The sequence below is a fragment of the Diplotaxodon limnothrissa genome, linkage group LG8 (assembly GCF_057381915.1).
Source record: "Diplotaxodon limnothrissa isolate DT_005_m linkage group LG8, D_limnothrissa_male_GT1.1, whole genome shotgun sequence".
Classification (NCBI taxonomy): domain Eukaryota; kingdom Metazoa; phylum Chordata; class Actinopteri; order Cichliformes; family Cichlidae; genus Diplotaxodon; species Diplotaxodon limnothrissa.
In genome coordinates this window covers 12520793-12536822 of record NC_140603.1, presented here as the reverse complement: position 1 = coordinate 12536822, position 16030 = coordinate 12520793, and the positions used below count along the sequence as shown (strand labels likewise).

Sequence of the window (16030 nt, the reverse complement as noted above, 5' to 3'; positions counted from 1 at the left end):
CAAACGTTTGGACTCGTTGCATGCGACGGAGCTTAGAGAGTTGGTACCGCTGTAGAATACATCACAGGAGATCGCATTTTGCATCGTATCGTTAATCTTTCAGAAGCCAGTCGAATTAAAATAGTCCTCCGTGAAGCATTTCGCCGAGAGGGCCCGAATAGCACAAAAACACCATGGTGAGTGTCTTCTCGAACGAACAAGCTAACAGAGTAGCTAGTTAGCTACCAGCGAGCATAGTAAATTAAGTGCAGAATTCAGTAGAAGTGACCAGAAACGGTGCTGGTGACTTTTTTTCCCCGTTAACTGGTTTCTCTTGGTTAACATGGAGTTACTTTGTTTCTGTGTGGTGAGCAGACTGAAGCACAAGTCAACCCAAAGGCCTACCCGCTGGCCGATGCCACGCTGACCAAAACTATCCTGGATCTGGTGCAGCAAGCCTCAAACTATAAGCAACTGAGGAAGGGAGCCAACGAAGGTGGGTAAACACAACGTGCCGTGCGACACGGTCGGTGCAAATTAATATTTAAGTTGTTAATGAACGCATTTGAGTGGACAGGCGACACCAGCATGCTCGAAACGTGGTTTCTCTTCACTTTAAACAACAAGCTTTAGTCACAAGCCTCTGATTTCTGCATGAATGGAATGCCTGCGAGAAGAAAAATAACTTTTAGTATTGTTTACACAGATAATTGTTAAATTACACCGTAGCTGTGTCTTCCTGTGGAGGCTAATGATTAGCCAATGTTGAGTGCTTTTATTATATGAATTACTAAGTGCTTGTGAAAAATGTGTTAAACAGACACTTGTATTTTTGTTGTGGGCCACAAAAAGAATAACGGTGCAGCAGTAATGAAGGGCACTTTTTCTTGTGTAACCTGTAATATGCTGAGCATTGTTTTGTTTTTTTGTTTCCAAGAACAAACTTGTTGTATTCAAGTTGCTCTTTCTTCCCCAGCCACTAAAACCCTGAACAGAGGCATCGCTGAGTTTATCGTGATGGCTGCTGATGCGGAACCACTGGAGATCATCCTCCACCTGCCGCTGCTCTGCGAGGACAAGAACGTCCCCTACGTGTTCGTCCGCTCCAAGCAGGCCTTGGGCCGGGCCTGTGGGGTGTCGCGCCCCGTTATCGCTACCTCAGTCACTATAAAAGAGGGGTCTCAGCTCAAGCCACAGATCCAGTCTGTTCAGATGGCCATTGAGAGACTGCTTGTGTGATTTTTCTTTCACTGACAAAAACTCCTTGAGGGGAAAAAAAAAAACCATTTTAAATAGTGCTGTCCTTTGTTTGATTAAACATGAGGGGGGAAAATCATGTTTAATTGTGTTTTTGTTTTGTTTCTTGCTTTTTGGGACCGATGTTTCTCATCAGGAGTTTGTAGTAGCCCTGCTCACTTAATAAAATAATTCTTTTTGTTATTTTTTAAAACCTGGTCTTGTGTTCATTAAAAAAAATTTTTCAAGATGAGTTCAAACAAAGTGATTCCCAAATGGTTAGTAACAGAAAACGGGGCGTATCTCTGCATGGTCTGATGTGTGTCAAAGAAAATAGCAGATGAGGACTATCTGAAAATCATGTCCTTGAGAGACCTGACCCAGGACCTGAGAGATGCATCTATTCTTCACTGAAGCCTTATCAGAAATGGTCTCAGTGGAAGGAAACATGGAGAAAAGGCTGAGGTACACCAGGTTACAGAAACACTGGGATGGAAATCAGTGGCAAACAGGTCATATTTAGTGATGGCTTTGAAATGTTTGGTTCAAACTGTCTTCAGCATGGCAGAAGTCAAGCAGCCTTGACAACTATTCTCAAAGACTACTTAAAGAAATGACAGGCAAACTATCCTAAGAGAATTGAAAGAATAAATGTGGTCATACCAAACACTGACCCAACAAACTGTTTTTGCTGTATATGCTGTAATTCCGTATGTTTTTGCATGTGTTTTGATAAATCGATCACCTCTTTCCAATTTTTTCTGGCTCAAAACCTTTGTACAGTACTGTATAAAACACGTTCTTACACTGATCACTACATCAAAATGTTAATTACAATTTGTTTCCTTTTTTTGCATCAGGATAAATAATCAGTCGGGAAACGTTCTCAAAAGCACGGATGTAAATTGTCAATTAAAAGTAATGAATTCATAATTCCGAATTTCTACAGTCATACAAATACTAACAACTGTGGAAGTCAAAGGACTTACAAACCTTCTAGGGGGCGTGAAAGCAGCATCTAGCTGGCCCCGTTACTGGTTATAATGTGAAGACAGGACATTGTTTCACAATCGTTTGCGTAGAAACTGCAACACTTAAACACGGATTAAGTGGGTATCAACCTGAGATTGGCTTGTTTGAATACTTTCTCCCCTTAAACTGGTGCCAAATCACAGACTACGGGAGCCTGGCGCTTGGAAAGCGCAGTGGATTATACAGCCTCCTCTGTGCGTCCCGCCTCTCTCCGCGCAACATGTTTAAAAAAGCTTTACTGCGGCTCTTGAACGCAGCTCAAATCCCGCTCGATGTTGACTCAAATTTTGTACCAAACCAGTTAAGTCAGTTCCGCATCAGCGTCTCAGAAGCAGCAGCCATGGCTGGGGCTCCTCCTGTTATCATATGGGAGCGTGAAGTTGAGAGCCTGTTGCATTACAAAGAGCTGATCCCCCGTCTGGAGGAGGCTTTAGGTAAGTTCTCCAGCCGGGACAGCGCGGAGGTTATCCAGCCTGTGCGCTCCACGGTGCCCCTGCAGAAACACAACGGGTAAGGCCCTCCGTCTGCTTCAAGAGTGCTTCAGCCCAAATCAACCATTAACAGGGTGCAGCTACTGCTGGTTGAAACTCGCTCTCGTTTCTAGGTTTCTGGGGCTGATGCCTACATACATGGAGAATGACGGAGTCCTGTCCACAAAGTTAGTGTGCTTCTACAACAGGGGGGCTGGCTCCACTTTGCCATCAGTGTCAGCCACAGTGTTGCTGCTGGATCCCGAGTCCGGGCATATGAAAGCTGTGAGTTCAATCCCCGCATGCACCTGTCTTTCTGATGGCTTTGGTTTTATGAGCTGCAGTCTCATGCTTCCAACCCGCAGGTCATGGATGGAGAGGCAATCACTAACATGCGTACTGCTGGAGCTTCAGCAATCTCGGCTAAGGTACTTCCGCTCTCGATTTATTCACAGCATGCCTTTTCTATTCTGGAAATCCTGCTGTAGCTCTGAACTTCTGGGTCTGCCCTGGTGTGTCATGCAGCTGCTGATGCGCCATGGAGCCGAGGTTCTGGCCATCTTGGGGACCGGCCAACAAGCCCTGAGTCACTATAAAGCCTTCACTGAAATGCTTTCATTTAAAGAGGTATGCTTCCAAAAAATATATTTATTTTAGAGAACATGATACGTTAAGTACAGCATACTATTACATATTTATTAAAGAATAAGAAGCAAGTGCAACGTCTGCCCCACTAAGAGGCTTGTTTGCTGCAGGGGTTTTCATTTATTTATTTTTTCATTTAAAGAAATCTGTGCAACATAAGGGACCCCAGACTTTTGCACAAAACTGAACATACTGTGAGTTACCTGAAGGATGTCGGCTCTTATTAAATGTGCAAAATGTGTGACAGCACAGCTTGCTGAGCTTCGTGGGGCTGACAGAGAGGGACAGTAGTAAGCATGTGCACAAAGCATTCCTTTGAGCAGTCCCTGCTGCCGACCTGCTAGCAGTGTCGGTGAGAAAGTGATAAAAATGTGTTCTATATTTTGCCAGATGTCGGTATTTAAAATGATCTCTGACCAGTAGGGCTGCCACGATTAGTCGACTAGTCACGATTATGTCGACTATTAAAATCGTCGACGACTGATTTAATAGTCCACGCGTCGTTTGAAGCTTTGTAAGATCACAAAAGACGCAGGAATAAGTAGTAGGATTTAAGAGTGTAATAACGGACTGAAACAGAAGATGGCAGCACTGCATGTACAAGGATGCCAGCTGCCGTTAAACCCCGAAGAAGAAGAAGTAGCTCTGTCCCAGAATTCATAGCGCAGCCCAGCTCAGTTTCCAACAATGGCGGTAGCTACTTAGTTTTAATATTACTCTTATTATTCATTCTGGGTCACAAAATAAACGTTTAACATATTTTCAGGCGAGAATGTAGCTGTGTAAACCTCAAATATCTGCTCAGTTTATCAAGACACCACATATTTTCAAAAGCGCTCCGACGTTTTCGGAGACGTCTGCTACCCGCTAGCTCGTTAGCTAGCCGGGGGCAAGGCTCACTAGAGCCGGTGAGAACACCGGACTCCTGGCAAATCGTTTTCAAACCCACCGCCGTCTTTCGCTACTCAGGTTAAACATATATGAGTCACTTAGATAACTTAAAAATATTATTGTTTGGCTTTTTTTGTATTTTATTTGTTCCTGAGTAAATCGGTTTGGCTGAGATTAAAGTTATATTTTTTACACAGCTGAATAAACATCAAGCAGACAGCTGATTATCAGAAGTGTGAGATGCTGGAGAATATACTCCGGTGTCCTGTTATATTTTAGATAGCAAGGAGTTTATTAAATTTCACCGAGACAATCTGCAAATTTCATTCAAATTTAATAAACTATCATCTTGTCTTTATTTTTAGTTAGCACATACCTTAAACACTTAAAGCTGTAAGCTAATGATAGTTATATAAGAGCAGATGCTGCTGGTGCAATAAGCTGTACGTTTTATGTCCAATGGATGATGATCTGATTAGTCGACTAATCGCAAAAATAATCGGTGACTAGTCGACTATCAAAATAATCGTTTGTGGCAGCCCTACTGACCAGTAACAGTAGCAGCAGTACCTGAATATTGTATGAATGACCCATACATTCATGTTAAAGGAAAAACCAATAGTCTTTTGACGTGTGCCACCAGAACACTCTTAATGCTCTTTAGCATTAATTCTCCAGGTATTTGGAGCTGTTCTTTAGAGATAAGTACCATTGCTCCAGAAGATATTTCCTTATGTGGTGTTTTCTATTATAGTGGTAGAGAGTGCTGTGTAAAATGTTGGTCCAAAATGTCCCATTCAGAGTACCGAAATGTGCGCTGCTTTTTGGTCTGGTTACTACCGTTTATGTCAGAACCGGATACCGGTACCCATCCCTACTGCTGAATAAAGAAATCACTTACACAGAACTTCTGTGACAAACTGAAGCAGGCTTAAAAGATTTAAAAAAGTAACACAACAGCTGAGAAACAAGATCAGTGACATCTATGAGTCTGGAAAGGGTTGTAAAACTATTTCTAAGAAGCACCAAAATTGGGACTCTAGTGAGCCACAGTGAGAGCCATTATGCAGAAATGGAGAAAATTTCCTTTCCTGGAGTGGCCGGCCTACCAAATTACTTCAAAAGCACTTTGAAGACTCATGCAGGAGGTCACAGAAGAGCCCAGAACAGCATTTAAAGAACTGCTGGGTTCACTTGTCTCAGTTAAGGTCAGAGTTCATGATTCCACATTAAGAAAGAGACTGGGCAAAAATAGCATCTATGGGAGAGATCCAACATGAAAACCACTGCTGACCAAAAAGAAAAGAAAGGCTCGTCTCACATTTGCCAAAAACATCTTGATGATTCCCAAGACACCTGGGAAAATATTCTGTGCACTGACGAGAGAAAAGCTGAACTCCCATTAGTCACATGTAATGGGACTCAAACCTTGCCATAAAACTCAAAGCATTTCATAAAAAGAACATCAAACCAACAGTCAAACATGGTGATGTTAATGTGATGATCTGAGGAGGCTTTGCTGCATCAGCACCTGGTTTCCTTGATGATTCCAGGATGTTCTGCTTTAGCAGAAAATCCTGAAGGAGGATGTCCAGTTATCAGTTCATGCCCTGAGCTCTGCAGCAGGACAATGATCTGAAACACACCAGCTAGTCCACCTCTGATTGGCTCAATAAACAGAAAATTAAGCTTTGGGAGTGGCCTAGTCAAAGACCAGACTTAAATCAGATTGAGATGTTTTGACAGGACCTTAAACAGGCCATTCATGCTCCAGCATGGTTTAAATCTGCAAACAAGGGGACAATTACATTTTCACACAGGGCCAGGTAGGTTTGGATATTTTTTATCCCTTAATAAATTAAATTACTTAAAAACTGCATTTAGTGTTGTATACATGTCGGAAAAATGATTATTTGTGGGATGGGATCATCAACTTGGTGAATGATATTTTTAAACTTAATCTTTCTAAATCTCCAGCTATATGCATCCTGGGCCTACTACCTGACGATAACATTCTCTCAAAAAAACAGAGATTGTGGATGCGTCTGGCTTTTATAACTGGTTGCAGGGTAATTCTTAGGCATTGGAAGTCATCCAGCCCCTGTTCTTTCAAGGAATGGACCGAACAAATGTCTAGGATGGCATCATATGAACGGGTTATGTATAGAATGAAGGGAAGAGAAGATATTTTTGAGCAGGTCTGGGGTCCCTTTTTGCGGTACATTGACAATGTCTCTTAGACATTATGATAAATGGTCTCTTAGAGGGATATTTCATGTGTCATTGGTATTTTGGTTGTTGTCTTTTTTTTTTTTTTTTTTTTTTTTTTGCACCAGGGGGTTTTACCCTTATTCGTTTTTGTTTTTGCTGATGTTTTCCAGGAGGCGGTGTATTATTTTGTTTCTCCTGGGTTTTATTTATTTTATTTATTTATTTATTTATGTAATTTTTTTTTTTTTTTTTTTTTTTTTTTTTTGTTTGTTAGTGTGTTGTTTGTTTGCTTGTCTTAGTTTGTTTGTTTGTCTAGAAATGGACAGAGAACTGACAGTATGATTATCGCAGTTGTATATTTATTTATTAATGTTTCTGTCCATCCAAAAATATTAATAAAAAAAAAAAAAAAAAAAAAAAAAAAACTGCATTTAGTATTTACTCAGTTACTGATCACAGCTATATTAATGCATTAACTGCACCAACTAATCAAAGATTTGTTGGTTGTTTCGCTTCCCCTGAAACTTCATTTCAGGTACGGGTGTGGAACCACAGAAGGGAGGGAGCGGAGAAGTTTCGCCGCTCAGTTGGCGGTCCCGTGACGGTGTGTGGTTCAGTGGAGGAAGCAGTGAGGGGAGCGGATGTAATAGTAACAGTAACCAGGTCTATAGAGCCAGTGCTGTGTGGCCAGTGGGTCAAACCAGGGGCCCATGTGGCAGGTGAGAAGTAATTCACCCACAAAATATTTTAAGGGAAGTGGGGGAGATTTTTTTTTACATTGATGGTTATGCAAAACTGAGGAAACAGATGGAGCGTTTTTTTACCGGTTACTACAGAAAATAATTTTAAAAAGAAAAACAGTTTCTCTACTTTTCCTCTAACCAGCGGTGGGAGCTTGCAGGCCAGATTGGCGGGAACTGGATGACTCATTGATGAAGGAGGCTGTGGTGTATGCTGACAGCAGGGAGGGAGCAATGGCCGAGTCCGGTGATGTCATCCTCTCTGGGGTCAGTGTGTCATCTCCTGTTATGCTTACAGGTCAGTGTGTGTGTCACTGGCATCTTATGTGAGGAAGAATATTACAGCGTTTGTGCCGTTTGCAGGTTGAGGTGTTTGCAGAGCTCGGAGATGTTATTAATGGGATCAAACCTGCTTACAGAGAGAAGACCACCGTGTTTAAGTCCCTTGGTAAGTCTCACTCTTTAAAGCCACACAATCTGGCCTCTACTTCATGTTTTCATCTCATTAAGAAATTTAATGCTTTGAAAATGTCTTTGTTTTTTGTTTTTTTAATAACAGGAATGGGAGTTGAAGATGCAGTGGCTGCTAACCTGGTATACGAGCAGTGGAAAGCCAAAGCCTACAAACTGTGAAGCGGCCATGTACTTTTAACCTTTACACATCACACAAATGACCAAGAATGAAGCCATACAAGAACAATTATCAAGGAGCAAAAGAAATATGTCTGGCCTTTCCTCAGAGCTTATTTTAATATTAAGTTTAGCTGTTAGCCGATGAATCACAAAGTCAGGGTAGGGAAGAAAGCAGATAACTGACTTAAGTAATATCGAGGAACCTGAACAAATCTACAACTGCACGAGTTAAGTGAGGCTGTGAGATTAACATGCTGATGTTCCTCTACTGTGGTTATAGTGTTCACCACATTGTTTAATATGGTACACTAATATTCGGAAATAATAGACCACAATTGAGGCAGACTCAAATGTCTGTTTTTTTAAACTTTTGTAACACTTTCCCACCTTGGTTGAAAGAAAAAATCTGGAGTAAATCCAAGTTGAAAGGAAATGATTTATGCATGAAAAAAATACGTTGGCTGACGCTAATAAATTTGGATCCTTGTTTTGTTTTTAATTTAATGTTGTTGATCATTAAAGTGTCGGGAGGTATGAACCATGTTCTGGTTCCAAGCGGGGACAGAAAAAGTTGACAACTGCTGCTGCGCTACAAGAGATGGACAGACCAGCGGCTCCATGTCGTCTGTTAATTTACAGGAAGCTCTGAGACTCTTTTTGTAGTTTTGCTTCTGTACACCGCTTCCATTGTGGTGGAGTACAGAAGCAAAACTGAGTGTTAATGGGGCATTTTCCCCCTTTTTAAAATTTGGACTACTCCAATCAAAGCATTTCATTGGAAATAGTAACATTTTTAAACCTTTACCTTGACAAAAGAATGTCTGTGGCATCATATAAAATGTAAAAACAGAGTTTAACAAATTTGCTTAAAAAAAAAAAAGGAAGAAAAAAAAAGAAAAAGAAATCACAGCAAATTACAATGTGAAAATGAAACCACATTTATTAAGAAATTAAATCCAACTTCCTCTGTGCCAATGAAACGCTGATAAAATGTTGAGTTCCCTGGAGCAATTGCACAACTTGATCATTTCAAAATAATAAATTTTCTGTTACTGAAGTTTAATTGTAAAACAAAATGCATTCAAATCAGCTCTGACCTTCAAAAATTACTTCACTGGCTTCATAACAGACAGTAATAGATGGGTTCAAAATGAAATGTTACACACTTCCATGATGGCTATGACACAGTGGGTATCACATACTAGCAAGAAGCATCGTCTGGGTAAAATTTGGTGAAAGCTAGGGCCCAACTTTAAAGGAAAAATAAAGGAGAGCAAAACAAGACCTGCTGCACAGACACCTTCACATGTCTGACCGTCATTCATAAAATACTGTGCTCACATATGATGAGACAAGACCAATGGATACATTTAGAAAAAAAACATTGAGGAACAAGACAACTAAATGTTAAAAATATTAACCAGACACCGTCTCTTTAATGTTTGATCACTGCACTCTTGCAATTATTCTGAGCAGGAGCTTCAAAAATTTATTGCAGTCATTTTAGGGTTTAAAGGTTTTCTTCACAACTGCATGACGACACGTTGTGCAGGTAAAAACAGTATTAAAGTGTTCACAGAGGGACTAGCAAGAGATGGCTGAGTTTTCGCAGCACCTCTAGTTGGATGACACGTGTAAACAAAAATGGTCCAATGGAGGAAAAAAAAAAAAAAAAATCTAAAAAAAAAAATCTAAAAAAAAAATCTTTTTACCTCTTAAAACTAAAATTTTAATCAAGGCAACAGGAATCTCTTAGTGTGTAGGGGATAGAGTGCCGTGCAGAACTTCCTTCTTTTAGTGTTAAATCTACGGTAGTGTCACGAGAAATTCACCTTCAGGTAGTGTTTCTTCACAATGTCTGAGAAAACCGACGACTTTTGTTTTTCTTTTAGTAAAATCCTCCCTCTCTCCCCAGCTCAACAATTACATCCCCTGCCCTCCCGTTCCCCGAGGCCTTAGCAAAAAATCACTTCTTTCCCATCCATCTGAAAGGACTAAACAGATGCAAACCCAGAGAAAAGATCTGACAGAAACTCTTCTGCACCCCTTAAATCTGTAAAGTTCTTTCAGATGATCTACTAAAGCTTCTATGTAAGCAAGGACACAGGGTGAAAATAACCCAGCCGTCTTCTTCCCTCCAAGTAGGCGAGTTCTGATTTCGACTGTATTTGCTGCTCCCCGTTACAACACGCTGCACTTCCTCCTCCTTCTCTTGACAGGTGGTGGGCACAGAACTGCCCTGATGGCTTCATCAAACACCGTTTTAAGGCCACGCTGGGTCAAAGCTGAGCACTCCAAGTATTTCACTGCACCTGGTCAACAAAAAGGGGAAAGAAGAACAGTCTCGTTTTTTTAGTCAAAACATATTTTAAGATCCTTCTACACTTTAGGCAGCAAAAGGCAGCAGAGGTTTCTAAATAGAAAAGAAAGAAATGGATAAAAACACAATTACAAATAATCAATGATGAAAAAAACAACTCAGCAATAGAAATGTTAAATATTTTAATTGCCATAATGAATTATAAGTTTAAAACAAATTGTGCGCAGTTTTATCAGATTTCTAAAGGCTTAGTTTCTGAGGCTCCATCTGGAAGGTAGGAGATGGTCTCTTCCAAATAACTACTATGTGACTATAAATAGACACAATATACTCGCCAGCCACTTAATTAGGCACACCTGTCCAGATGCTAATTAATAAGTGTTTTTATTTTTCTTCTTATTATTATTATTATTATTATTAAAATGAGAAAAATATCATCAAAAAGAAAATGAAACAAAATGCTGTTTCTAAAGCAGCAAAAACAATTATAGGAGAAAAGTCACTACTTAAATACTGTAACAAGTGTAAAATGTCAATAAATATTCCTGAAATGCCAACAATGAATCGACAAACGAGCAACAAACAGACGCCAGTCGCTGCTGCTGTCAGTCTGCAGCCAAGTTAACAGGAATCTGCCAAATTTAAAATAGTCCCTTGCAGAGTTTGCCTTCTAGCATCCTCATCCTCTAAAATAATAGTCAATAAATTATTATTATTTTTTTTTTTTTTTTTTAAAGGAAGCATTTGTCAAAGTGTGGAGCTACAACTGACTTATTTCTTTAGCCATGGCCAACCCTTGCGGGTAGATAATAGGAGAGAGTTTCTTCTCCTTCAGCTTCTCAATGGTGTCCTTGTCGTCTCTTAGATCCAGCTTGGTTCCCACCAGGATTATAGGTGTGTTGGGGCAATGGTGCCTCACCTCAGGGTACCACTGCAGGGTGAGGACAGAAGTGTTGGCATGCATTATTATTAAATAAAAAGACGATACTGAATGCAAGTGCATTGTTTAAAACAACAGATTTCTTTCACAGTTTCCAGTTTCAAACAGTGTTACCTTTAAGAAGTGTGATCATTGCATCAAAGAGCTGCATTTGAACTAAAACTTACATTTTGCTTTTAAAACATTTTTTTTAATAGTTTTTTGGAAACCATTGTGACAAAAAAAAAATCCTAAAATTAAGCATATTTCTTTAGCTAGACTTAGAATTGTGTCAAAAATGCACACCATCATCTGGCTATGTATCACACTAACACAATTACCCAGCCAAGCTGATCTGAGAATGGCATTTCATGGACAACAGTTAAGTTAATATTAAAGAGCATGCTGTACTGACCTTGGCACGGACGTTTTCAAAGGAGGCTGGACTGACGAGTGAAAAGCAAATCAGGAACACGTCCTGAGGAGGACAAAACAGACACAAATCACTACGACATTAAGAACTTCACTATCGCTGTGCAGGCGTCTGTGTTCCAACTTTGAAAATAATAACCCAAACTTACTGTAAGAACTAATTAACCATAACAGTTGAGGATGAACATTTTGAACATAAGACTGACTAATGCAGATGTGAGGATTCACAAATAAACACAAACACAGGCTGGTCCTGTTGGGTAAACAAAGTGACTCCCATTACTCGAGTCATTGGCACAGAGGCCAACTTGACTGCGAAGACAAAGAGGGCAAACAAGAGCTGCTTTTCAAAAGCAAGAGCTGCTTTTCACTTCCTCCAGCCATCCTCCAGACAGTGTATAGGTACTGTGGATACAAGGCTCTACTCTGCAGAATGCACAGACCCTGTCTTGAGTATTAGAGGCCAGTGAATAACTCCAAATCGGTGCTGGGTAAGTGAACATTGTCTGGCTACACCAAACTATGCAAGACAGTGGATAAACACATGTAATATATGCCTGTATACATACTGTCTGCGGGTAGGACAGTGGCCTGAGCCTGTCATAATCCTCCTGTCCTGCTGTATCCCACAGTCCCAGGTTCACTGGTTTCCCATCAACCATCACATTGGCAGAGTAATTGTCAAAGCTGCAGAGAATGAGAGGTGGATAATGTTTTTGAAACTATGCAAAAACGTACAAAACTTTTTTCTTCTGTAATATGCAACTTAATGTTCAAGATTAACTGCCACATGTCAATTTGACACCCCTACCTCAGCTGGCCAGTGGGGGATTTTGTGTGTGTGATACTTACACCGTGGGGATGTACTCTCCGGGGAAGGCATTGGTAGTGTAGCTGATTAGCAGACATGTTTTACCCACAGCCCTGAGAGGAGGAAGGAGGGAATGATGAGAAGTGGAGCACTTTACTTGAAATGTGTGAATGGGGAAACTGTGCTACTTGACAGGTTAACATGTCGAGTTACAGGTTTCATGTAAAAGATCTAGCTTTGGATGACCACTGCTGACCTACTGCTTTGGCTTTGTTGTGATCTTTCAAAGAGATGTCAGGTCTTAATCGCAAAAGTTTAATTATGCCCAGGAGTGTCCTGAAACAGCTTTTATATTATATGATCTAAAACACACACAGTATAGTATAGGGGATAAGAGCACATACAAATACATTACAAAATGAACTGTAGGCTTAGAAATGCATCATAATCCTAAGTATATCTGATCCATGATTTTCAACAAAGTGAGAATTTGTACACACACACACACACACACACACACACACACACACACACACACAGATCATTAAATGCCACCCAGTCATACGGTGAACTATGATAGGTCTCAACTACTAGATAAAACTTTGTGCTGAGCACAGGTAAAGACATTATGTTTTTATTTGCATAAGTACTATTTCACTTAACATTTTCACTTTCATAAAGCTTATTCCAATATATAAATTTGGTAGTAAATTGAAATGTTTGCTTCATATATCAACTATTATTCTAGACATTTTTTTTCTCTACATCCAACCCCAACCCAATAACAACTTTGTAAGCAAGCACACTGCCCTAGAGGAGTCTGATAATGCATGTTTTACATTTAAAATCGGGAAAAAAAGGGTATTCAAAACGCCTTTTAATATCTCTAACAACACTGTAAACTTAACCTGAATTCAAAGATTCCTTCAGGGCTGTAGGTTTAGCAAATATTTAATCAAATTATTGGATCAGTATTAATAATTAAGAGTACCATCTGAATACTCCAGAATTTTGATCAATTTGAAATAAGCTAATTGGTGATATTTTTGTTTTGTGTAAAAAAAATTCAAATTTTTTTTCAATCCAGCATAAAACAAAATGAGAAAACAATACAAATATACACTATTGACAAATTATCACAATTTTTTCTTCCTTTTTTTGTTTGCAATGTGAAGATTTTAATTATTTATTTAACTAGTGTGTGCGCAAATATTAATATTTTAACTTGCCAATATTCAGTCTTCTATGTGCATCTGTCCCATATTACGGATGCTGAATCACTTTTATGGTAGGGAAAGGGAAATTTCAGGCCCTTTCTTTTCTAGTTTTTGAGATATTCATGTTCAAACATTGACTCAGATTTCAATGTGCAAAAAAAGGCCTGAAAGTGGATGAACGGGCATTTAAAACTTAATAAATATCCAGAAAAATATTTGAGATATAAAGCTAAATTTTCACAGCAACCACTATGGGAGTCCAAACTCTGACTGGTAGGCAAATCGGAGATGTTTGAGCAGAAAATGTTTAAAAATATGAGGAATTGAGAAGGAATGACCCAGCTAATTTAAAATTAAATGGCTTCTGCTGAATTTTAATGGTGGTTTGTTGTTTTAAAGCCTCAAACAACGAGTGAATTAAGTTTCTCAAAGGCCTTGGGCAGCTTCACAGCTGTTGTAAAACCATAATTTAAACAGACAAATGTAAGCACTTAATCATAACACTTTATAAAAAACGAAATGCCTGCTAAATAACGTGCTGTGGAGCCTTTCAGTCACACCGAACCGGGGCATGCAGATAAATCTGTCTGACCCAGCTGGGCTGGAGAACAGGCACAACAACAGCTGTCGCTCATGTTGGCTGTTATCTTAGGCATGTTAGCCGCTAGCCAACTGTTGGTAACTGGGTCAACTAAAACAGCCATAAAACATCGTACTGTGCTTCAAACTGTGAACATTTAAGAGCTCAAATTGATAATAAAATTGCCCTTTAACTTACCCGTCCCCCACCACCACACACTTTATGGCCTGCATCGAACGACTCTCTCTCTGGCGACTCAGCCGACGTTACAGCAGCTCGGCGTCCGTTAGCTTAGCTGGCTAACAGCGGCTATAATAAAGCGGTCCCGTACCGTCTGAAAAAGTGTGGAATAAACAAAGCGGGGGGTCCTCGACGGTGGTCCGAAAAGTTTTAAATGTTGCTACAGGACGTATCCGACTTGACTGTCCTTGTTAGCAGCACTCCGGTGAAACTCCAAAGTTGTAAAGGCAACACCCTAAAAAAAAAAAAAAGTCAAGACTGAGAAGGAAAAAACGCCCACAACTTGGAAGCAGAGGCTAGGAGATTCCTGCAAGGCATGAGATGGGTATTGTATGGTAGTCAAAATGTGCCATCTGCTGGTTAAAATAACAACGTGACAGCCTCCAAAAAAGTGACAAAATAACAAAAACTCCATAAACATATGATTCTTTGCAGCAATGCACTGTCATGTAAAAAGTAAGGAGAAAAAAAAGGAAAAAAGGCAAAAAAAGTTAAAATACTTGGAATATTTTGGAATAACATCTAGCTATATAATAATGTTTCATATTGCCGAATAATTCTTTTTATAACGGCAATGTCTAGTTAGAGGTTAATAAGTGCAATCTATCTCTTAATATCTGAAGAAACGTGAGTTGTTAAATAACTGTAGGGACAGTTAAGCACATTCATGTAAATATTCAAGTGTGCATTCCTGCTGTCTTTATTGGTTAAATGTAACTGGCTGGGGTAAGCAGTGTCATTTTATAAAACTAGCAACATGCACGTGAAAAATACGTTTAAGAAACAAAGAAACCGCAAAAAAACAAAACAACGAAATCATCATTTAAAACCTGCAATTTATTTTCATTCTGGCTATCATTAACTAATAATAAAATTTGTTTTGTGAGATGAAAATTCTATGCAAACAAAACAAAAAGAAAGAAAGAAAGAAAGAAAGAAAGAAAGAAAGAAAGAAAGAAAAAGGCAAGAAATGAGGATGCAGGCAAAACCATTTCTGTGGCATGGCATATTTGATTTCCAGCCACTACATTATACAATTAAAGGGCATTAAATTAATAGGTAAAAGGCTTCCTGAACTAGTGTATTTGACAGAGAAGATGAGATATAATTCCCGGACTTGGGGAATTCTTTTGTCACAGTAATTAAATTTGAAAAACAGAGAGTGAAATACATCAAATACATACATACATACATATATATATATATATATATATATATATATATATATATATATATATATATATATATATATATATATATATATTAAAGGCATATATGTAAATGAAATAATTTTAAAATAAATTAAATTACATTACATTTTGACTGAACAAAGATTTTAATAAAATGAAAGCCAATATGAGATCAAAATAAATACACTTAAGTGGAATAAGTACATATGAAGCAGTAATATCATGTACAACAAGTAAATATTTCAGAATCGGCAAAGGAAGAATGTGTGTTAAATGGGTTACAAAATGTAGCAAAAAAATTATGTACTTCTTTCCATGTTTTGATTTATACATGTAATGATCTATTTTATCTTGTGGCATTGCTGTCTTTACTTAAGGGCCTGAACACTTTTATTACTCATCAACGTGGTACAATCAAACTGCAGTTGTACATGCACACAGCAGGGGGCAGTATTGTACATCTTTGTAGCTCTGTGAAAGGGAA

At 39.0% G+C, this 16030-nt stretch overlaps 3 protein-coding genes across 3 annotated transcripts; 2 read left to right on the top strand and 1 right to left on the bottom strand.

Annotated features, from left to right (window-relative positions):
- Positions 1–6: 6 nt before the first annotated feature.
- snu13b (SNU13 homolog, small nuclear ribonucleoprotein b (U4/U6.U5)) lies at positions 7–1387 on the top strand. The gene is made up of 3 exons (XM_085360522.1): positions 7–176; positions 355–475; positions 956–1387. Exons 1-3 carry the CDS (start codon positions 174–176, stop codon positions 1216–1218), a joined length of 387 nt encoding a protein of 128 aa, XP_085216648.1. The 5' UTR covers positions 7–173; the 3' UTR covers positions 1219–1387.
- Positions 1388–2467: 1080 nt separating this feature from the next.
- Positions 2468–8356, top strand: crym (crystallin, mu). Its single transcript, XM_085360521.1, has 8 exons — positions 2468–2757; positions 2852–3002; positions 3083–3145; positions 3243–3344; positions 7000–7183; positions 7350–7471; positions 7568–7652; positions 7764–8356. The coding sequence occupies exons 1-8, from the start codon at positions 2468–2470 to the stop codon at positions 7835–7837; spliced, it is 1071 nt and encodes a 356-aa protein (XP_085216647.1). The 3' UTR covers positions 7838–8356.
- A 421-nt stretch (positions 8357–8777) lies between these two features.
- LOC146626402 (ras-related C3 botulinum toxin substrate 1) lies at positions 8778–14583 on the bottom strand. The gene is made up of 6 exons (XM_085361281.1): positions 14315–14583; positions 12361–12432; positions 12078–12195; positions 11492–11554; positions 10929–11088; positions 8778–10149 (listed from the first exon to the last, which is right to left on the bottom strand). Exons 1-6 carry the CDS (start codon positions 14347–14349, stop codon positions 10019–10021), a joined length of 579 nt encoding a protein of 192 aa, XP_085217407.1. The 5' UTR covers positions 14350–14583; the 3' UTR covers positions 8778–10018.
- Between the last annotated feature and the right edge of the window lie 1447 nt (positions 14584–16030).

What these genes read in the sequence shown, in the direction of transcription:
- snu13b (XM_085360522.1), top strand. An exon ending in GAGGAAGGGAGCCAACGAAG is followed by an intron (nt 476 to 955) that starts GTGGGTAAACAC and finishes TTTCTTCCCCAG; the next exon opens with CCACTAAAACCCTGAACAGA.
- crym (XM_085360521.1), top strand. Translation starts at nt 2,468, where the DNA reads ATGTTTAAAAAAGCTTTACTGCGGCTCTTGAACGCAGCTCAAATCCCG. An exon ending in AGTCCGGGCATATGAAAGCT is followed by an intron (nt 3,003 to 3,082) that starts GTGAGTTCAATC and finishes TCCAACCCGCAG; the next exon opens with GTCATGGATGGAGAGGCAAT. An exon ending in CTTCAGCAATCTCGGCTAAG is followed by an intron (nt 3,146 to 3,242) that starts GTACTTCCGCTC and finishes TGTGTCATGCAG; the next exon opens with CTGCTGATGCGCCATGGAGC.
- LOC146626402 (XM_085361281.1), bottom strand. Translation starts at nt 14,349, where the DNA reads ATGCAGGCCATAAAGTGTGTGGTGGTGGGGGACGG. An exon ending in TGTGTGGTGGTGGGGGACGG is followed by an intron (nt 12,433 to 14,314) that starts GTAAGTTAAAGG and finishes TCCTCCTCTCAG; the next exon opens with GGCTGTGGGTAAAACATGTC. An exon ending in GGCCATGGCTAAAGAAATAA is followed by an intron (nt 10,150 to 10,928) that starts GTCAGTTGTAGC and finishes TTTGTTGACCAG; the next exon opens with GTGCAGTGAAATACTTGGAG.